We start from the raw sequence: 23,762 nt of genomic DNA, 5'->3' as shown, positions 1-23,762 counted from the left end.
AACAAAGCCAAAACAGAGCCTTACAGAACACAGTTCCTCTCCAATAAACCTGACATGGAACAGTGAAAGAGAAACGAGAGTGACATACATGACTAATTAAAAGGCCCTTCAGTCAGAACACGAAGACGAGGATTAATATTTCACTACAGAGGGTTGACAAGCACTTTCTGACACACACGCTTACTCTCACGCATAGCATGCACACACACAGGAGAGCGGTTTCGAGAGCGAGAGAGAGAGAGAGAGCGAGAAAGGGGAGGTGAGTAGATTGTTGTAAAAGCCCAAGGCATCCAGCTAGAGGTTCTGTCTATTCATCATCATTAAGGGCTCTGTTACATGGGTATCGTGGCAGGCCTCCAAGGTCAGCAGCACTAATAACAGGGCCAAGGAGCGCTATCTGCATTGCTAGCGCTAATGCTAACATCCATACTCAAAAATCCTACAGCTGAAGCTAATGCTAACATGCCTAGCCCCTGGGCAGTGGGACTGCGCTAGCCTACACTAGGCTATGCTAGCCAGCATTGGCCAATGCGGCCCTCTTCGCCGCTACTAAATACTAACGGCTAGTGCTAGCAGGATTAGCCCCCAGGGAAACAAACATTGAGGCTATGCTAGCCAGCCGACCCGTGACCAGGCTAAAGCTTCCCCCTATGGGGAATGAAAAGACGGCAAAGGACCAAGGCCCAGGGACAAGATAAGGTGTTCATGTGTGTAATCTCAGCCCTTGGATCCTATCCTAGTTTCTGTGTGCGTGTGCTCGTGTGTTCTTTGGCCAGGGGCATGTGAGAGAAGACCACTGGCCCCGTTTGAACTCTGTAGCCTGGCGATGTCCCTATAGCATGTGACTGCAATGTGACACACACACACACACACAGAGGGCATTGAGATACTCAAAACTCCTGTCTCATTCCAACTCTGTTATCCTCACTTAGCTAGGTTGCTTTGTGTACGCTAATCATCTTACAGCTCGCGTTAGACAAGGAACTAATCAAAAAATAATCCATTAAAAAAAATCTATTAACCCCCGGTGGGTAATCCAATAAGATTAATTCAGTCAATCAATTCACGTAGGAACAGGATACAGGACGAGCACACAACTGTAGGCTAAAGCAAGCGGTCTTCAATCTCCATGCCGCAGATGTGCAATTGCTGGCAATAGCCTTTCCCCTAGATTGAATTAGCGCGATCAATTGATCAGCACGGGATTACAGTGTCTCTCTCGTTCGAGTTAATCGAGGCTTAGGCTAGCCCGCGGGCTTGTTAGCGTATTAGCATCTAATCGTGCTAGCATCTAAGCGTCTTGGCATGCTAGCGTCAGGGGGCTAGCTAGCTGGGATAAAGTGGAAAGAGAGAACAAGGGATGAGACTAAATTTCCCAAGCACCACAAGACCTGAGAAACTGAGCCAATGTCCAAAGACCCAACAAATACAACTAGAATATTGCACCAAGCCCGTCAAAAAGGAACAAAGACATTTCTGAGAGACTTTTTAAACGGAACAAAAATGGGCCAATACAAAAAGAACCTGGGCCATTCTCTGACACACACACACACGTTTCCCAAAAATATTATGTTCTTCTTATACTATTCAATTCAATCATTTCAAGCTGCCCCATAGCCCCTGCCTACATGTCCCAGTCCAGCTTTGAAAATCTTCTAACCCTCTTTTTTAAATGTTATATATCCAGCAAACCCATCCATTATTTATCCCGCTCTCTTTCTCCTTCTCATCAATGTGCTAAATTAACCCCTTGCTGTACTGAGCTATGAAATGAGTGGCCATCGTTTCCGTCACGAACCGCGGTGCTATGCTAAACGGGGGCTAACCCGACTAGCAACCAAGAGGCGTTGCATGTTAGCCTCCATAGAATGACTAATGGTTATGGTCTGGAAGGTAGGGTGTATTAGTGTGACATGGGGGGGGGGGGGGGGGGGGGTGAGACAGCGGTTTAACGAGGGCTTCCAATGTCCTTTACAGTCCCTTACCCGTACCGTTAAAGCTTGTTAACAGAGCCCTCATTACCGTCTCCAACCTGTCACACCAGCACTGTGCGTAGCAATGCGTGTGTGCGCGCGTGTTCGTGTGGAAGACACATTTGAGTTGAACACAGCTAACTAGGTATCCTCCTTTCTCTTTGCTGTGCTACACACTTCTGTGTGTACGCCCCTCTATGTGCATGCGTCTGCGTGTGTATACCTGAACGTGCACAAATATGTGCACCATATATTTGTGTGTGTGTGTGTGTGTGTGTGTGTGTGTGTGTGTGTGTGTGTGTGTGTACGCGAGCGCGCATGCATATGTGCCTAGCTGCATGTCAGGCAGCCCTCTCCTTAATGAGACTAAATGATGAGAGGAGAATGGAGAGCGCTAGCTGCATCTCATTGCTGGGCCCACTCAACTCTCTGTGCCTATTATCTGATGCACAAGGAAATCTTTGATCAGAGGAGAGACAGAGGGAAGAGAGAGAATAAGAACAGCAAGATGACAGGAAAGGAGGAAGAGGAAGTGGGAAAGAGAGAGATTCTACTTCTTTGGTGAAAGCACTGGAGCCAGGCCCAAGGGAAGAAAGGAAGAAAGAGAAAGACAGCGAGAGAGTGTGAGAGAGTGAGAGAGTGTGGGAGATGTGTGCACGTGGAACATTCAGGGCCCAAACTCATCAACCATTGGACTGAAGAGTTTAGCACTGGAGTTCAACAAAAATCTTAAAGGTGTTGACGCCATCACTCTGCAGGAGACATGGTGTAAGGCTGACATTGTTACTCACTGTCCCACAGGTTACAGAGGTAATTGTGTCATCACAGAAACACAGCTCTGTCAATAGTGGCAGAGACTCTGGAGGACTGATCATTTGGTACAAATCCGAACTACAAAATCCAATTGATCCCCTCAAAATTGGTAAATATCACATTTGGTTAAAACTGAAAAAAATAACTTGTACTGACAGAAAAATGTGTTCCTTTGCGCAATATATCCCCCCCCTCAGAATCCCCATATTACTCAGAGGAGATCTTCCCCACGCTTGAGGAAGAGACGTGCCATTTCCAGGCCCAGGGAAATGTGCTCATCTGTGGGGACACAAATGTGCGCACAGGAACACTACCTGATCTAACGAACACACGAGGGGACAGCTTTATTACAGGCCATAGTGTTTGACTGCCTTAATCTCCCCCATAGAAACAACAGTAACAGCACCGTCAACAACAACGGAAGGGATCTGTTGCAGCTCTGTAGAAGGCTGGGTCTGTACTTTGTCAATGGTAGGTTACGGGGGGACTCTTTGGGGAGATTGACCTACTGCTCACCTCTTGGCCACAGTACAGTAGACTATATGATTACAGACATTGACCCCTTCTCTCTCAGCTCATTCACTGTCAAGCCACTAACACCTCTGTCTGATCACAGCCAAATTACGTTGACACACAAAGAACAGATGTGGAAACAACCACACATTCACAGCCCACAACATCAGTACAACATCAGACATTCAAACAGATGGGCCAAAAACAGCATAGAAGAAGACCAGAAAGCAAACCTGTAACCAAAATGTCCAAACCCTCTTAAATAACTTCCTGGATACCACATTCACTCACAGTAAAGAAGGCATCAATCTAGCAGTTAAAAAAAATAATTAAATATTCAGACAAATGGTAAAAGAAGCAGAACTGAAATTGATTAAAAAAAACTAAACAAAAAAGACCACAGATGACAACTGGTTTGATGCAGCTTCTAAAAATTATAAGGGGGAGAAAAAAAGGACACTTTCATTACTGTGAGACTTTATAAATGTACACTCAGAACCAAAAAAGCACAGTACAACAGCAAGCAGCTGACACTAATTGAGGAGTCCATAAACAAACAACTTCTGGCAAAATTGAAGAAAAAAAATCTAAACAAGAGGAATTAGCAATACAAAATGGTGACATACGGACAACCCATTTTAAAACACTCTACAACACCGTTCAAATTGACACAAACGCAGAACAACGCCAAATTCATGAGAAGTTGAATGGATTACAAAAAGCTATAAAGGACAGTCAAAATCCATTGGACTCCCCAATTACTGACCAGGAGCTCTATAAGAAACTTCAGGCCCTCAAATATAAAAAAGCATGCGGACCTGATGGCTTCCTAAATGAGATGCTCAAACGCAGTAGGGCAAATTTTCAATTGGCTATATTAAAACTGTTTAATTTGATCCTGAGTGTAGGTTATTTCCCTGACATCTTTAATCAAGGACTCAAAACCCCAATCTTTAAGATGGAGACAAATTTGACCCTAACAATTACAGAGGCATTTGTGTGAACAGTAACCTGGGTAAAGTCTTCTGTAGTATTATGAGTAAAAGCCAAATTGGATTTATACCAAAACATCACACGACTGATCATATTTACACCCTACACACCCTGATAGATAAACACGTCAACCAAAATAATACCAAAATGTACGCTTGTTTTATCGACTTCCAAAAAGCATTTGATTCTATTTGGCATACAGGACTGAACTACAAATATATTGAAAGTGGTGTAGGGGGTAAAACATATGACATAATTAAATCAATGCAGCATTAAAATTGGCAAGTAAACAACATAATTATTTAACCAGGGGCGGGGACTACGCCAGGGTTGCAATCTGAGCCCTACACTCTTCAATATTTACATCGACTTGGCCACTATTCTAGAAAAATCCTCAGCCCCTTGTGTTAGTCTCCACAATTCAGAGGTTAAATGCCTATTCTTCACAGATGATCTATGCCTGCCGTCACCCACAACACATGGCCTACTATAGAGCTGCCAGACCTGGGCCCTGACCTACAGCAGTACTGCCAGACCTGGGTCCTGGCAGTAAACCCCAAAAATACTAAAGTAAGGATTTTACAGAGAAGATTCAAATCTCAGGGAATTAGACCAAAGTTCTCAATTGGTACAAAATATATAGAGTACTGCAAACACTACAATTACTTAAGTTTAAAAAATAAGCTCAACTAGACACCTTAATGAGGCAGTGAATGAACAGAGAGAAAGCACGCAGGTCATTCTACGCCATTAAAAAACTAATTCAAATTGAAATACCAATTCAAAATTTGGCTAAAACTAATTGAACCAATTGCACGTTATGGCAGCGAGGGGTGGGGTCCACTTCCAAAACAAGATTTCACCAAATGGAACAAACACCCCATTGAAACCCTGCATGCAGAGTTCTGTAAGATTCTCCTACATGTCCAGAGGAAAACTACAAACAATGCATGCAGGGCAGAATTAGGCCAATATCCATGAATAATAAAAAAAATCTAAATAGAGCATTCAGTTTTGGAAACATCTAAAATACACAACCCCCTCTCATATCATTACCAAGCATTGCAATGCCAAGATCTGACAAAGGAAAAGAGTCCCCTCATCCAGCTGGTCCTGAGTTCACAAACCTGTTCTACTAACACACTGAAGCCTCAGGACCAGAACATCCAATCAATCAGAATAAAACAAATTACAGCACAATCAAAAACAAAACTACATTGCTTATTGGGAAACACAAGCGCAAAGCAAAATGCAGTGCTATCTGGCCCTAAATCGACAGTACACCATGGCTGACTATTTGACCATGGCTACTGATCAAAACCTTAGAAAAACATTGACAAAGTACAGGCTGGGTGAGCACAACCTTGCCATTGACAACGGTAGACACAGGAAAACCTGGCTCCCTGAAAAGAAAAGGCTGTGCAACCACTGCACCACAGCAGAACCTCAGACAAAGCTAAAGCTGCATTTCCTGACAAAGTGTAAAAAAGTATGAAACAATTAGTGTCATTTCCCCAAATGTGAAACCCTTATTCAAGATTTCAAAGACCTCTCTGATGAGATTAGGCTACCTGTCCTGTTTGGGGAGGACGCAGAGAGCTGTGGGTTGGCAGTGCACGACATTGATGCCTGACATAAGATGAGGGACAGTGTCTGACAGACCAATCAACCTGCACATGTCCTCTACTGTATACTTATTGTTATTATTCAATGTATGGTTATTTTGAGAGAGAGAGACAGAGACAGAGAGAGAGACAGAGACAGAGACAGAGAGAGAGAGAGAGAGAGCGAGAGTGAGAGAAAGAGCGAGAGTGAGAGAAAGAGAGAAAGAGCGAGAGAAAGAGCGAGAGAAAGAGAGAAAGAGCGAGAGAAAGAGCGAGAGAAAGAGTGAGAAAGAGAGAAGAGTCGCTCGAATGCTAACCACTTCACTTTTTTTTTTAACAGGCTACTTTACTTCAGTTGGTGTTAATCTAGAGTTAGTGTGAGAAGAAGCACCGTCTAGCATACAGTGTTCACACACACACACACCAATATGAGCAGAAACACATGCACACACACGTACACAGCAGTTCTCACGGTGTGAGAATCTACCACATTGCGTTTAAGGAGTGTGTGTGGTACAAGCCACCAGATCCCTCTTATTTTCTAGCCTACAGGGAACAGTGTTCTATCTGCTGTGCTTTGTTAGGTTCAGAAAAAAAACAGGCAGGCGGACATGCCAACAGATGGGGAGAATGTGTAGCATACTTGTGCAGCATTGATTTGAGCTCATTAAAAACCAAATGCGTCGGCAACACACACACTCAAGGCAGACAGGCACACACACACACACTCAGGCAGACAGGCACACACACACACACACACTCAGGCAGACAGGCACACACACACTCAGGCAGACAGGCACACACACACACTCAGGCAGACAGGCACACAAACACACTCAGGCAGACAGGCACACAGACACACTCAGGCACACACACACAAGACACACTCAGGCACACACACACACACACAGACACACTCAGGCACACACACACACACTCAGGCACACACACACACACACACACACACACTCAGGCAGACAGGCACACACACACACACACACACTCAGGCAGACAGGCACACACACACTCAGGCAGACAGGCACACAGGCAGACAGGCACACACACACACAGGCAGACAGGCACACAGGCAGACAGGCACACACACACACAGGCAGACAGGCACACAGGCAGACACACACACAGACAGGCACACACACAGGCAGACAGGCACACACACACACAGGCACACACACACACACACACACACACACAGGCACACACACACAGGCACACTCAGGCAGACAGGCACACACACACACACACTCAGGCAGACAGGCACACACACACAGACACACTCAGGCAGACAGGCACACACACACACACACACACACACTCAGGCAGACAGGCACACACACACACACACTCAGGCAGACAGGCACACACACACACACACAGGCAGGCACACACACACAGACAGGCACACACACACACAGGCAGACAGGCACACAGGCAGACAGGCAGACAGGCACACACACACACACACTCAGGCAGACACACACAGGCAGACAGGCACACACACACACACAGGCAGGCACACACACACAGACAGGCACACACACACACAGGCAGACAGGCACACAGGCAGACAGGCAGACAGGCACACACACACACACACACACACAGGCATGCAGACACACACACATCTATATATACACAGGCAGGCAGACACACACATACACACAGGCAGGCAGACAAGCACACACAGGCAGGCACACACACAGGCAGGCAGGCACACACAGGCAGGCACACACACAGGCAGGCAGGCACACACACACAGACAGGCACACACACACACAGGCAGACAGGCACACAGGCAGACAGGCAGACAGGCACACACACACACACAGGCATGCAGACACACACACATCTATATATACACAGGCAGGCAGACACACACATACACACAGGCAGGCAGACAAGCACACACAGGCAGGCACACACACAGGCAGGCACACACACAGGCACACACACACAGGCAGGCAGGCCCACACACACACACACACAGGCAGACAGACACACACACACACACACACACATACACAGGCAGACAGACACACACACATACACAGGCAGACAGACACACACACATACACAGGCAGACAGTTCCTGGAGTGCAGCTGTGATGGCTTGGAGCATTAGTAATGAGAAACATATTACATGGGCAACGCTTCACTTCTTAGCTTTGTTCTAGCTCAGTCTATCTTGCTGCCTGATTCACACAGTGTAGGGTGAAGAAACCCCAAGATGCTGATCTTGGGTCAGTTTTGCATTTTCCGTACTAAAGGTTAAGGTTAGGGGGAGGAGAAGCTAATTCTAAATCTGTAGCTAGAAACTTCACCCCAAAGCAATTCATACACTACAGGGCCAACTCAATACATATGGCTTGGATATATCTTTTAAAACTGGAATCCTTAATGGTGGAATTCTTAATGGTGGAACAGCCACGTCCGTTTGCAATATTACAACATAGAAGTTATTGCAAACAACAAACACAAAGAACAGCAGAATAAGTACAGCAATGTGTATTACCACGCTGCGCAACACTCCTCACCTCTTATGTCAACAAAACAAAAACAATAATGACTGTGGGGGCGGACAGTGGTGCCATTTCCGACTACAGCGGATTCCATCTTTAAAAAGATGTTTGTTGTAATTGAATATTAAAAACATACAATCGACCTACAGTGAAGCCGTTCAAAATTGACATATTCAGTCATCTGACCATCTCCCGTCCAGAGCGAACCACAGGAGCAATCAGGGTCAAGCGCCCCGCACAGGGGCAAGTCAACAGATCTCCCACCAAGTCAAAACTGGGACCTGAACCAGCGACCTACCAGCCAAACACCACCAACCCCCCACAGTTCCCCGGCAGCTGCCCCTCAACCATGCGAGAACCCCCACCAACCCAGCCTTAAAAAAAAGTCTAAAAATAAATAAACCTCTCCCTCCATTCCCCAACCCACAGTCCCCCAATGCAACAACCAACAAAATGAACAAAAGAGAAAAACAAAGGAAAACAACAATGCAAAACAAAAAAAAACATCAACAAATATCAAAACCAACTGTATACGTTTCAATGCAGGTTTGGCACTATTTACGTGTGTGTCCGCGTTTGAATGTGTGTGTGTACAGTTGAAGTCGGAAGTTTACATACACCTTTGCCAAATACAGTTTTTCAAAATTCCTGACATTGAATCCTAGTAAATATTCCCTATCTTAGGTCAGTTAAGATCACCACTTTATTTTAAGAATGTGAAATGTCAGAATAATAGTAGAGAGAATAATTTATTTCAGCTTTTATTTCTTTCATCACATTCCCAGTGGGCCAGAAGTTTACATACCAAGTACTAATTGAGTGTAGCATTGCCTTTACATTGTTTAACATGGGTCAAACGTTTCAGATAGCCTTCCACAAGCTTCCCACAATAAGTTGGGTGAATTTTGGCCCATTCCTCCTGACTGAGCTGGTGTAATTGAGTCAGGTTTGTAGGCCTCCTTGCTCACACATGCTTTTTCAGTTCTGCCCACAAATGTTCTATATAGGTTTGAGGTCAGGGCTTTGTGATGGCCACTCCAATACCTTGACTTTGTTGTCCTTGTGCCATTTTGCCACAACTTTGGAAGTATGCTTGGGGTCATTGTCCATTTGGAAGACCCATTTGCGACCAAACATTAACATTAACTGATGTCTTGAGATGTTGCTTCAATATATCCACATAATTTTCCTCCCTCATGATGCCATCTATTTTGTGAAGTGCACCAGTCCCTCCTGCTGCAAAGCACCCCCACAACATGATGCTGCCATCCCCATGCTCCACGGTTGGGATGGTGTTCTTCTGGCTTGCAAGCCTCCCCCTTTTTCCTCCAAACATAACGATGGTCATTAAGGCCAAACAGTTCTATTTTTGTTTCATTAGCCTATCAGAAGCTTCTAAAGAAATGTAATTTTCTGGACTTTTCCAAGCTGTTTAAAGGCACAGTCAACTTAGTGTATGTAAACTTCTGACCCACTGGGATTGTGATACAGTGGATTATAAGTGAAATAATCTGTCTGTAAACAATTGTTGGAAAAATTACTTGTGTCACGCACAAAGTAGAAGTCCTAACCGACTTGCCAAAACTATAGTTTGTTAACAAGAAATTTGTTGAGTGGTTGAAAAACAAGTTTTAATAACTCCAACCCAAGTGTACGTAAACGTCCAACTTCAACTGTGTATATGCATGTGTACAAGCACCTACGCGGCATCAGCCTCAGGCAAACAGGCATTGGATGTAACAACGTTGCCCCCTCAGTGTCATTCTAACATACTTTATTTTTACTTTATTTTTGACTGTCATTCTATCCCCTGGATTCCAGCTTTACAACATTGTCCTTTCCAGCATGAATACGGCAACTATGGTGAATGACTAAGCAAAACAGCTTAACTTGGTTTGACTCTCCTATAGCGTGAATCAGTTTGCTGATATGCTCATACTAAGGCTGACCCCATTTGGTCAACTGGTCATTTGTTTGGTCTTTAGGCTTTTGGTCGAAAGGGGAGGATCTGGAACAGGTTTGTTTATTCTGGATTGGCTATATTTATCTCTGGCTCCCTCTTTAGTAATTTTGCGTCATCATTTTTAATATTAGTGCTTAAAGCATCAGACAGGCTCAGTAGCCTACATATAGTTGATTTTATTCAAACATACGGTGTGTTTGTGTGTGTTTATTCAAACATGTGTGTGTGTATTGTTGTTGTCGGGGACAGCCCTAACGCATACTCATACATAATACTAATCATCTTAATAGCAATACAATAATATCAAATGTTTCATAATATTTCCCATGAGGATTTGGCCAGTTAAATCAACGAGGATGTAGTTTGTGTGGTGATCATGTCTTCTCCATCTCATCATGCCCGTCCCGCTCTCTTTCTCTCCTCATGAACAGATGACCGAGGGACTGCAATCATCCCCACAACAGTACCATCCGTGCTACTTCCCAGCTCTGACAACTTGTGCCTCTGCTAACACAATGTGAATGGGAGTACACACAAAACATATACACGTGTACGCGCACACAACAAATGCACACAGACATAGGACAAACAAACACACCAACAGAACATGTCTTGAAAGAGTGGAAAGGAGATAGTGGGAGAAGGGGAGAGAAAGAAAGTGCGGAAAGGAGAAGGTGAGAGAAAGAAAGAAAGAGCGGAAAGGAGAGAGGGGGAGAAGGCGAGAGAAAGAAAGAGTGAACGGGGAGCTGAGCACTTTAAGTAAAATCAGGATGACAGTGAACCTATTCACTATCAAAACAATGTGTTGGAATGACCCTCCTCTACACAGAGGGACTTGAGATGTGTGTTTGTATGTTAGTCTCCCGATTGTCTGTGTCAGTCTGGTTTCCATCCGTTTGCCAGGCTGGCCAGTAGACCTCTCTCTCTCAGTACGCCTGCTTCACCCAGGAGAGACAGACTATCACTGTTACTATACTGTGGGTCTCATTCTCAGTCTGTCTGTCTCTCCCAATCACAACTTTGCGCTCACCCGCTTTACTCACCCGCTTTTTAACACCCCACAGATCTTTCTCTGTCTCTCTCCATCCCACTCTCCTTATCCTTCCCTCCCTACCATCACTTAAGAATTTGTTCTTAACCGACTTGGCTAGGTTAAATAAAGGTGCATTTTTTTTTTAAAAGTGAAAGGGGTTGGGGTCCCATCTGCAGCTTTCCATCGAGAGACAGAGAGACAGACAGAGAGAGTGGTGAAGGATTAGGGGGGAGGGGGGGGGGTTAGTCACCAGGAGGGGTCTGTCCCATCATTACCATGCCTGTGGTGAGAGGGTGGGTTGCTGTCAGTCTGCCAAGTTTCTGTCTGACACACACAGGCGCAGGCACACACACACACACCATTATGAGCCTGTAGAATAACAATGATCAGTCAATTAGCTTCTGACACACACACAGATCACGAATACACCCGTCCCTCTGGAATAGCAACGGTCATGAACCGTGTCGCCACGACCAAGAAGCACGCACAGACGCAAGCACAGACGCACGCACAGACGCACGCACAGACGCACACACAGACGCACACACAGACAGGTCATATTTTAGAAGAGGAACCAAGTAACTGCAGGGTAAGTGAATCTATTTCCTATCAAGACCATGCTGGTCAAGTTCAACGGCTAACACAGACAGTTTAGATGTAGGCATCATTAGTGAACACCCCAACATCAGACTACTATAAAACAGGACAGTAACAACATCCCCTCCACTTTTCACACTAATAAATCTTCCATGGCCTCTTTGTCAGAGTCCGAAGCCTCGGGGGTGGGAATCCATTGAGTGGGCAGTGGGGCCTGTGGGAAGCTACTCAGAAGAACTACCTATTTCTGGCATGGGCTCAAAATGGGCACAGTGGCTAGTGCAGCAGATGGGAGAGTTGTACCCCCTCCGGTGAAACAGCTGAAGAATGCTACGCTGGACACCAGGCTGGAGAGTGACACCTCGATGGGGAGGGAGGAAGAGAGAGAGAGGGTCTGGCTCCAGTGCTTTCACTAAAGAAGCAGGATCTCTCCCTCTCTAAAGACCCGCTCATCCATCGAACCGCTTTTCTTTCTCTCTCTCACCATCTCCCCCAAACTCACAGGGGAGCATGATCTCTCAATACTCAGAGGCAGGACCATACAGCAGTATCCCTCTCAGCTTGTAGTGCTTCACACACACACACTCACAGCTCCCTAATGTCTGTACAACACACACTGTGGAGGAAAAACACAAAAGCATGACACACTGAAAGCATGCAGACGAGAGAGAGAGAGAGAGAGCGAGAGAGAGAACACGAGAGAGAGAGAGAGAGAGAGAGAGAGAAAGCCTGGGGACAAGCCAGAATCTGTCCTCAATTTCCCATTTCAACAGATCCATCAAAAAAGCTCCTGCTTCCATCACACGTTGCAAATCCACCGTGCTTCTACACCTGCATTGCTTGCTGTTTGGGGGTTTAGGCTGGGTTTCTGTACAGCACTTTGTGACATCAGCTGATGTAAGAAGGGCTTTATAAATACATTTGATTGATTGATTTTCTCCCTCTCCCCTCCTCCCTCGATCACTCACCCACTCCCTCCATCACTCTCGCTTCCTCCCTCCATCTACACATTATTTCCAACAACAAGCTAGGCACATTTGATCAGTGAGTACACACAACCACACACGCAAACACACACAGGCAGCATATTGTGAAGTAGTAGTTGAGATTAAAATCCTATTAATATTGGGTTTATTAACCGCAGAATAAAACATGTTTGTGTTTCTCTTTCTCACTGGGAGAGAAGGCAGATGACGGATTTGGTGACTTCTTGCACGCTGATTTTCTTTGTGTCTTGACGCAGACGTGTGAGCAAACAAACAAGTAACTGCCAAAATAAAGAAAACACTTGAGTAAATGAGGAATACAAAGTACATTGAAAGCAGGTGCCTGCGCACAGGTTAATTAAGTGATCAACAGTATATCAGTCTTAGGGACACGTACAAAAATGCCCAGTTGTCCATTATTTTGGCTGCCATGGCAAGAAAAGACCTTTGGTATTTATTTGGTATTTATTAGGATCCCCATTAGCCGCAGAAAAAGCATCAGCTACTCTTCCTGGGGTCCACATGAAACATGACATATTAGAGAACACTAGTCGTCATGGACTGAAATTCATACATCTAAAACTCCACACATAGACCTATGTGCTGGTATGTAGGCTAATACATAGTACAGTGCAAACTCCAATACAAGATATATAAAATGGCTGTCTCTTCACGGTCCCCTTTCTGCAGTGAGGTGTTCTTTTACCTGTTTTTATGACTGGTTATGTTAATATCTTCAGTTACCTGGGGTGGCAGAGAGTTCCATGTAGTCATGGCTATGAGCGCTTCCCAGCCTCTGTTCTGGACCTGAGGACTGTGAAGGGACCCTCTGGTTGCATGTCGTCTTGTGTTTGTGCCGATGAGCGTCCGAACTGTGTGCCGACTGCTCTAACAGACAGTTCGGGTACCTTCAACACATTGAAACCTCGCACAAAGACCGACAGTGATTGTCAATCTCTCCTCAACTTTCAGCCAGGAGAGACTGACGTGCATGTTCCCTCCGTGTACATCGAAGTGCGATACGCGCTGCTTTGTTTTGGACCAACTGCAATTGACCTATGTCCTTCTTTGCAGCACGTGACCACACAGCTGGGCAGTAGTCCAGGTGCGACAAAACTAAGACCTGTAGGACCTATCTGGTTGACTGAGATGTCAAGAAAGAGCAACGCCCTATCATGGACAGACCTCTACCCATTTTAGCAACCATTGAGTCTATATGTTTTGACCATGACAGCTTGCTATCTAGCGTTACACCCAGCAGTTTAGTCTCCTCAAACTGCTCAAAAGCCACATTATTTAATAACAGATCTAAGCAAGGTTTAGTGTTGAGCGAGTGATTTGTCCCACAAATTGTTATTTGATATTTAGAATCAGCCTATCGCTAGTTCTAAAACTAAACTGACTGGAGCTCTATGTTAAGTGTCTCAGTTATTTTGTTTACTGTTGCAGCCGACAGGTATACTGTTGAGTCGTCAGCGCACATAGACACACAGGCTATATTCAAGGTCAGTGGACGGTCATTTGTAAAAACAGAAAGCAATACTGGCCCTAGTGGGCTGCCCTGCAGAACACCACACTCAACTGAATTTGGCTTCCATTAACAAAACCCCTCTGTGGTCTATTAGATGGGTAACTCCCAAGCCATAATAAGGCAGAGGATGCAAAATCCATGACACCTCTGTTTTTTTCAGCAATAGGTTATGATCGATGACATCAAAAGCTACACTGAAGTCGAACAAAACAGCTCCCAATCTTCACACTATCAATTTATTTCAGCCAAATCAGTAATTTGTGTTAGTGCCGAGCACGTTGAGTGCCCTTCCCTATAAGCATGCTGAAAAGTCTGTTCATTTGTTTTCTGTAAAATAACTTTGTATTTGATCAAACAGTATTTTTACCAAACGTTTGCTAAGCACCTGTAACAGGCTGATTGGTCGGCTGTTAAAACCATTAAACGGGTGCTCTGCTATTCTTGGGTAGCGGAATTACCTTTGCCTACCACACGCAGTCTTCTAGGCATACATTCAAGATGTGACAAAAATGTCACAATGTACTCCGCTACCAACCTCAAACATTCACCATCCAGGTTGTCGGTACTTGGTGGTTTGTCCTTATGTTTGTTTTCACCTCTTCCACACCCACTTTGAGGAACTCAAAACTACAGTGCTCGTCTTTCATTATTTGGTCCATTATGCATGAATATGAAGGCCCAGCATTTGTTGTTTGCATGTCATACCTAAGTTTTTACATTCTGTCAACAACAAAAAAGGTACTCAAGTGGTCGGCAATATCAAAGGGTTTTGTTATGAACAAGCCATCTGCCTCAATGAAGGAAGGCGCAGAGCTTGCTTTATTTGCCTAGAATTTCATTTTAAGTACACCAGAGTTTTTTTTACCATCATTATTACCATCACCAGTATATTTGTTCCATAGTACAGTTTCTTCTCAGTCACCAGATTTCAACACAATTGAATACTTATGGGAGATTCTGGAGCGGTGCCTGAGACAGCGTTTTCCTCCGCCGTCAACAACACACAAAATGATGGAATTTCCCATGGAAGAATGGTGTCACGTCCCTCCAACAGAGTTCCAGACATTTGTAGACCATCTGCCAAGGAGCATTGAAGCTGTTCTGGCGCATCGTGGTGGCACAATGACCTATTAAGACACTTTATGTTGGTGTTTCCCTTATTTTGGCAATTACCTCCATGTAACAACAACCTTGTTCTCTCCTTCCACACACCAACACACGTCTCACACAACAATAAATAACGCTGTTCACCAAATAACTGAATGGGTCGGTGTCACTTTGACAAATGCACAGTGCTGAATCTAAGTCAACATTGCATTGTGCTGTCACACACACACACACTACACATTCAGACAAAGAAACCCACAGATTATAATGCATATTCATAACGGTGACTCAATGTCTTGAGCGGAACAGAAGGTAAACCAGGCGAAATACAATGAGCTCCTATCTACCTCGAGAGCCCTGTCTTCAACAGACTACATACACGCACGCACACACACCCCACATGCAAATTAGTATGACAAGCCATAACAAACACTCACCAAACACACAATCAACATGCACACTGTGTACGTGCTACTAACTGAGATAACGTCAATAACAACACACAAATAAGAACACACAAACTCAGACCAACAGCAGCAGCCCGTTTGGAATGTTCACCAGAGATTCTGGGGGCTAAGATCCAGACAACATTCAGCTCTCATTCAAAGCCACTAACAGCTCACACATATCCGCCTAATATCCCGTTTATGACCATCGCGGGAACCAAACCCCACGACTTTCAATAGACCACTCTATCCATTTCCATTTGACACCACAGGCTAGGCCTATATACTGCATCTACTAAAACTAGACGACAGCAGTCAATTTCCCCGCCTGTCGTCTGAGCGGCCATTTATAAAAATAAAAAAACGCATGGAGATTTTGATCGACGGCCTGCACGGTCTCCTGGATGTTAAAGACACGTCAGAGTCAAATGGATGTGACGCGTCGCAGTAAGGTTTTGTGAACTAAACAAGCCCCGGCGGCTAAATCAGATCCCGGCACCTGTCTATGAGGGCGGACATGTCAACGCCACCCTGTCTCCTTTCCTACGTAGTGCACTGCTATTTGCCGGAGCCATATAGGAATCTATAGGTCGCCATTCCTGACACAGCCTATGATATCCCCTTTAAAAAAGTAATGAGGACCAATCAATGTCGACATGATTATACATGGAGCAACTTCCTGCTTACGGAAATAAAATTTTAAAAAACACCCAAATTCCATTCTGCCGTGACAAGACGGAACAACGACGCCCCTCAAACACGGCGAAACGTCCGACTCGGTCGCGACCCGAAGGAGTCGTTCTCCCTCCATCCTTTTGCTCCTTACCTTCTTTATCCTGCCGTTGCGCGTGCCGGCGAAGGCCACGGTGTTGCCGCGGTAATCGTAGGCGGCCACCGAGGTCAGGCCGTCATCCTTGTCGATGAAGAGCGGTATCCCTTCTATGGTGCTGGTCCCGCCCAGCGGCTGGTTAAAGTCCTGGCCGCAGAAGTTGTCGTCGATCTGAAGAGGCTGAACGAGAGAGGAGAGAGAGAGAAGTGTGAGGAGACAGGCAAAACAGTGTGTCTGGCCTTGTAATAGCCTTGTTTAATACAGTACAATATCAGAGCGCAGTTGCACTTACAGAAAGACAAAGGAAAGAGTCACATAAACACAACAGATACGCAGTTTGCTAACGTGAACTATCGTCTATAGACGAGTGTTGTGTGCATGTTTAAGTAGTGCATGTGTGTCTCTCCCAAAGGATTCTCTTCAACCGATTCAAATGATAATCCCCTCATTCAGAGCTCTAATTCCATTAAGGGGGACAATAGTTACCCCCTGACGAATTCCAACCTGCCACTTGGGTTGCTAAGGGAGATAGCCTGAATGCGTTGTGTCAGTGGTTCAGCCTAGAGGGCAGAGGTCACCAACCTTACTACGCAAGTCAAATCGGCCTGTCGTGAGAGGCATGACACACCAACGTCACTGTGTGTGCGCAACCCACACCCTATGGAGGTCTAAGAGGTTGCTAGCAGAGGAAGGTTAGAATTAAAGTGGCGTCGGTGTGTGTTTAACACGGGCATCGCGCGCATACACACACACAGGCGAGTTTGTAAATGGTGGTGTAATCCAAAGACTGATCACGACATCATCTGATTGATCCACAGAAGAGAACAGTTAACTCTCCATCACGTGTCTCTCCATCTGCCTGAAATTGATTTCAACACGACTCTCGTCGATGTCCCTCTGGTCCTTCCTTTCCTGCTTTATTTCACTCTCGCTGCCTCGCTCTCCAATTCTCAAACCATCCCTTAGCCGAGAACTACAGCGGACGAGTACCGCAACTCTACGCGTTACTATCCCCTTCTCACTGTCTCTCTCTCTCCCTCCATTCCTCCCCCTCTTTCACTCTGCGTCTTTCTCTTAATCTATCCATCTCACAGCAGTAAGAAAGGCAGGGAGAGAAAGGAGGAGAGGAGAAAGAGGAAGGGACAGCCAGCTGGGTATCAATTCGGTTACAAAGTCCCGTAGTTCGCCCCGTGACCCGGTGGAGAGAGGGGGATTGCTGCTTTACGGGAACCTTCCGCGACTCACTAACAATGGGCATCTGCAGAAGGATCGGGAGGATTGTAGAGGAGTGAAGTGTGTGTGTGTGTGTGTGTGTGTGTGTCCATGTCCACTGAGCCGTTACTTGAAACAACAGTCTTTTTATTCACTAATGGCCTTGGCCAGTCTCCCATCTGGACAAAACAGACACACTTCACTCAACTACAATCCTTCCTACAGTTCTCCAGATGCCCACAGGGCCATATTCAACCCAATCATGAGAGAAGTGCAAGCTCGTCTCCATCAATCTGAATTTGAGTCGGGCACTTAGTCAGACACACGGTAGCCCCACCCCACCAGAGCCTGGAGGGAAGGACCTTGAAGGGTTAATCCATCATGGGGGGGGGGGGGGGGGGGGGGGGGGGGGGGGGGGGGGTGAAAGGGTTAAGATACAGTACATTAGTACACAGAGACAGCTGTTGAGTCCCGAATGGCACCCTATTCCTTACATAACACACTACTTTGACCAGAGCCCGTTGGTCCCTGGTCAACAGTAGTGCACTACTACATAGGGAATAGGGTGCCATTTGGGATGCACACCAGAGTACTACTGGGTAGTGAAGGGTAATGGTATTCTTCTGGGTTTGAAAGTAAACCTACAGTCCACAAGAAGAAGACACTTACTGTGCTAGCTAACCTACACTGGACAATATATTGTCAATAATAAACTGGGTGGTTCGGGTCCTGAATGCTGACTGGCTGACAGCCGTGGTATATCAGACCATATACCACGAGTATGACAAATCATTCCTTTTTACTGCTCTAATTACGTTGGTAACCGGCAATAAGACACCTCGGTGGTTTGTGGTATACATTGGCAAGAAAAAGTACAAGTGAACCTTCTGGTAATACCTGGATTTCTGCATAAATTGGTCATCAAATTTGATCTGAGCGTCATCTAGGTCACAACAACAGACAAACACGGTCTAATTAATCTAATAACACACAAACAATTATACGTTTTCTTGTCTTTATTGTACACACCGTGTAAACATTCACAGTGTAGGGTGTAAAAAGAATGTGAACCCTTGGATTTAGTAACTGGTTGACCCTCCTTTGGCAGCAATAACCTCAACTAAATGTTGCGGATCAGACCTGCACAACGGTCAGGAGGAATTTTGCAAATTCCTTTACAAAACTGTTTCAGTTCAGCAATATTTTTGGTGTGTCTGGTATGACGCTCCTTCCACCATACTTTACAGTTGGGATGAGGTTTTGATGTTGGTGTTTTTTTCTTCTTCCGTGGTGTCCTCCCATGAACACCATTCTTGTTTTGTGTTTTACGTATAGTAGACTTGTCAACAGAGATGTTAGCATGTTCCAGAGATTTCTGTAAGTCTTTAGCTGACACCCTAGGATTCTTCTTAACCTCATTGAGCATTCTGCGCTGTGCTCTTGCGGTCATCTTTGCAGGACGGCCACTCCTAGGGAGAATAGCAACAGTGCTGAACTTTCTCCATTTATAGACAATTTGTCTTACCGTGAACTGATGAACATCAAGGCTTTTAGATATTTTTGTAACCCTTTCCAGCTTTATGCAGGTCAACAATTCTTTATCTTAGATCTTCTGAGATCTCTTTTGTTCGAGACATGGTTCACATCAGGTAATGCTTCTTGTGAATAGCAAACTCAAATTTTTAGAGTGTTTTTTTTAATAGGGCAAGGCAGCTCTAACCAACATCTCCAATCTCATCTCATTGATTGGACTCCAGGTTAGCTGACTCCTGACTCCAATTACTTTTTGGAGAAGTCATCAGCCTAGGGGTTCACATACTTTTTCCAACCTACACTGTGAATGTTTAAATTTTGTATTCAACATAGACAAGAAAATTACAATAATTTGTTTGTTATTAGTTTCAGCACACTGTTTTTGTCTATTGTTGTGACTTAGATAAAGATCAGATCAAATTTTATGACCAATTAATGCAGAAATCCAGGTAATTCCAAAGGGTTCACATACCACGACTCAGGGCTCTATCCAGGCACTCCACTGCGTTGTCAGCCAATCAGCATTCAGGGCTCGAACCACCCAATTTATAAAGATTAATTATGCACACGTGCGCGCGCACACACACACACACATAAACAAGTGTGTGCACACACCAAGTCTATTATCGTAAACTAAAACTAATCATGAAAAAACTATTTTGGAAAATAAATTAATTAACAAACCTGTTTGAAAAACTAAAACTATACTGATACTATTATCTTGGACTCCAAAACTAACTAAAATAAAAACCCATCATGAATTATGTCCAGAATTCATTTTTTCCTCCTAAACTTTGGGCAAAAATCGAACGGTTTTTCAAGATTTCTCCTAATGGAGTTTAAGTTTCTGAATCTGATGGGTAAATATTCACAGGTGATTTCGATATTTCAAATAGATGTTGCACATCACTATCTATCACTTGCTAACAGGGAAGTTAGCCTAGCCAAAGGGCAAGCTAAACCCGAGACTGAAGAGGAAGCGAGACATCCCACTCCCTCATTTTTTTCTGGTTCATAAACAGTCAATGAACTAAGCAGACCAGACGCAGCTGATAATACATTGGTGTCTATGGGAGAGCCACCCCGTTAAACAGACCTGAGAGGGATCAGTGACAGACTTAGCACTAGGCAGAAGAGGCTATTGCTTCAGACCTCACATCAAGGGGCCTTGTGAGCTGGGCATAAACGTTTAAAAAAATATATATTAAGAAATACTAGTAATATTTATCTTAAATACAATTTCTCCGCTTAAGCAATGAGGCGCTTTCAAAGCCGGGCAAAATGCAAATATAAACATCTAACAGAAAAATTACCAGAGTTAAAGACATTTATTTAGTAAAAATACAGGTGCTGCTGATAATACTGCCATCGTCGTCAAGGCAGAAGACATGTAAGTGTAGCCTGATGCTGTCTGGCTACGTAACCTACTTTATGAAGTGATTTGTTTGACAAACAGATGAAAACCACCAGTGGTCTGTGAAGAGAGTTTCCTTCAACCATATTTATTTCGCCAGTCTAGGCGCGAACCCTTTCAAATCCACGTCACATCGAAATTGACTTTACAATGTAAACCTAACCTATGAACTGACCCATCACCTTACGCATTACTCACCCCCCCAGTGGCAAGAAGTGACCTCCCTATACAACACATCAATGTCTCCTAGTCTCCCAGGTCCCAGTTCTTTTTTATCCCGAACACTAAATAATACAATACAAAACTAAATAGAATTGTTTTTTATAAAAACTACAACTAAATAAAAACTAGCAAACTTGAATCTAAACGTAATTTCAAAAGAAAAATGTCTAAACGAATAGAAATAAAATACAAATATCTGCCCCTGCCCCACTTATTCATTAAATGTGCGTTCATACATTTATACATGTATGGGTATGCATCATGCATGGATACACAACGGTCTGATTCTGTGAGTGGGCACGTCCATACACACATAGACAGAGGTCCTTCTCTATAAATAAAACACACACAGGGCGTAACTAAACACACGCTGCCACATTCCACACATAAGCCAAAACAGCCTGGCATATCACAGCACAAACTATTCACACATTCCACTGGGATTCTCTCTTTCTCTCTCTCTGTGTGTGTGTGTGTGCTACCTGCCCGTATGCCTGCCTCACTCATTCTCTCTCTCTCTGCCCCCCTCTCTCTCCCTCTCCATCGTTCGCTCTCATAAACTACCCAGAATCCCAGCTGAGCTTAAGGAGACATCGCTGGAGTCTCTTAAAGAGAAGGAGTCTCCTCTCAAAGTAAATAAAACATGTTTTGTCTGTGTGGGTGTCTCGGTTTGTCTGTCTGTTCCTCCACATGTCTATTTGCCCAACTGCGTCTTTTAATAAATTTTCTCATACGGCGCTTTTCCAAACGCACATTTAAAGCACTCTGGTTAGGCACCGACACCGACATCCAAAGCTTCATGGATCAACATGGCCTACTCATGAGCTGTACTTCCGATAACAAAAGTACAGGGTAGAGTGTGTGTCATGTGCCGACTCATCGCCGGTGACAGACAGGCCGGGGCAAATCTCACTGGGAACTCCTGACCTACAGCCCACAGTCAAACACTGTCACGTCACTGCTTAGGCATAGGGGGGACACGGGGCAAGCGCACACAGAAACACACACACACACACACGATGCAGGTGCACCTAGCGCCACACGCATGTGCACGTTTCACACACAAACACACAGTGCATAGAACGACTAACACAAAACACACACAGTTGTTTTAGAATTCCAAGCCAACTGTAGAATCTCTCGGAGGGTCAATCTCTCTCACGTCAGATAGGCCTAGAACGCCATGGCAACGGAGCAATGTGGAGATGGGAGTGTGTGATTGTTCCTACTTGTAACGAGTGGTCCTTGGACATGCCTTGAATTGTATTTAAACACACAGCTGGGTATTGTGTGCGTGCGTTTGCGTCATGTAAAAAAGACGGTTGATAATTATTATTTTATGTTCCAGTGTGACGGCAGCAAGCAGTGGCACTACAGTCACAGGCAACATTTCAGCTATCAGCATCCCAAAAGTGTCAAAGACACTTCCAACACGTGTCTGAGAAAGGCCCCCCAAAATTGCCCAAGACTCCAGTCACCCCAGCATTTGACTGTTCTCTGCTCCCATACGGCAGGCGGTCCTTTTCAATGGCTGTGCGAAGTTGCTGGATACTGGAGCACTCTGTCGTACACGTCGATCCAGAGCATCCCAAACATGCTCAATGGGTGACATGTCAGGCGAGTAAAACAGACCATGGAAGAACTGGGACATTTTTCAGCTTCCAGGAATGATGTACATTATCATGTTGAAACATGATGTGATGGCAGCGGATGAACAGCAATTGTGATCGTTGTCCGTAACTTATACCTCCCCATACCATAACCCCACCGCCACCACAGGCCACTCTGTTCACAACATTGACATCAGCAAACCGGTCGCCCACACGATGCCATACAGCTGTCTGCCATTTGCCCGGTACAATCGAAACCGGGATTAATCTGCGAAGAGCACACTTCTCCAGCCAGTGGCCAATCGAAAATGAGCATTGTCCCACTGAAGTCGGTTACGACACCGAACTGCAGTCAGGTCAAGACCCTGGTGAGGACGACGAGCAGGCAGATGAGCTTCCCTGAGACGGTTTCTGACAGTGTGCAGAAATTCTTCAAATATTAAATTATCTGGCAACAGCTCTGATGGACATTCCTGCAGTCAGCATGCCAATTGCACAATCCCTCAAAAGGTGAGACATCTGTGGCATTGTGTTGTGTGCCAAAACTGCCAATTTGAGAGTGGCCTTTTATTGTCCCCAGCAACAAGATGCACCTGTGTAGTGATCATGCAGTTTATTCAGATTTTTGATATGCCAAACTTGACAGGTGGATCTTGGCAAAGGACAAATGCTCACGAAAAGGGATGTTTAACAAATTTGTGCAAAACATTTGAGAGAAATAAGCTTATTTTGCATATGGAACATTTCTGGGATATTTTATCTCAGTTCATGAAACATGGGACCAACACTTTACATGTTGCGTTTATATTTTTGCTGTTGATTATTATGATTAATATCACTATTAATA

At 44.8% G+C, this 23,762-nt stretch overlaps 1 protein-coding gene across 1 annotated transcript in view; it reads right to left on the bottom strand.

Moving 5' to 3' along the window:
* Nucleotides 1-23,762, bottom strand: part of LOC110493976 (plexin-A1) — a gene marked incomplete in the record, with an annotated part of 289,525 nt that overhangs the window by 199,589 nt on the left and 66,174 nt on the right. Inside the window, 1 exon segment of the mRNA XM_036949987.1 lies at nucleotides 16,922-17,104. Within this exon segment, the coding sequence (XP_036805882.1) occupies nucleotides 16,922-17,104 (183 nt within the window).

This window comes from Oncorhynchus mykiss, chromosome 17 (genome assembly GCF_013265735.2).
Source record: "Oncorhynchus mykiss isolate Arlee chromosome 17, USDA_OmykA_1.1, whole genome shotgun sequence".
In the NCBI taxonomy this organism is placed as follows: Eukaryota; Metazoa; Chordata; class Actinopteri; order Salmoniformes; family Salmonidae; genus Oncorhynchus; species Oncorhynchus mykiss.
This window is presented reverse-complemented; position numbering and strand designations above follow the sequence as displayed.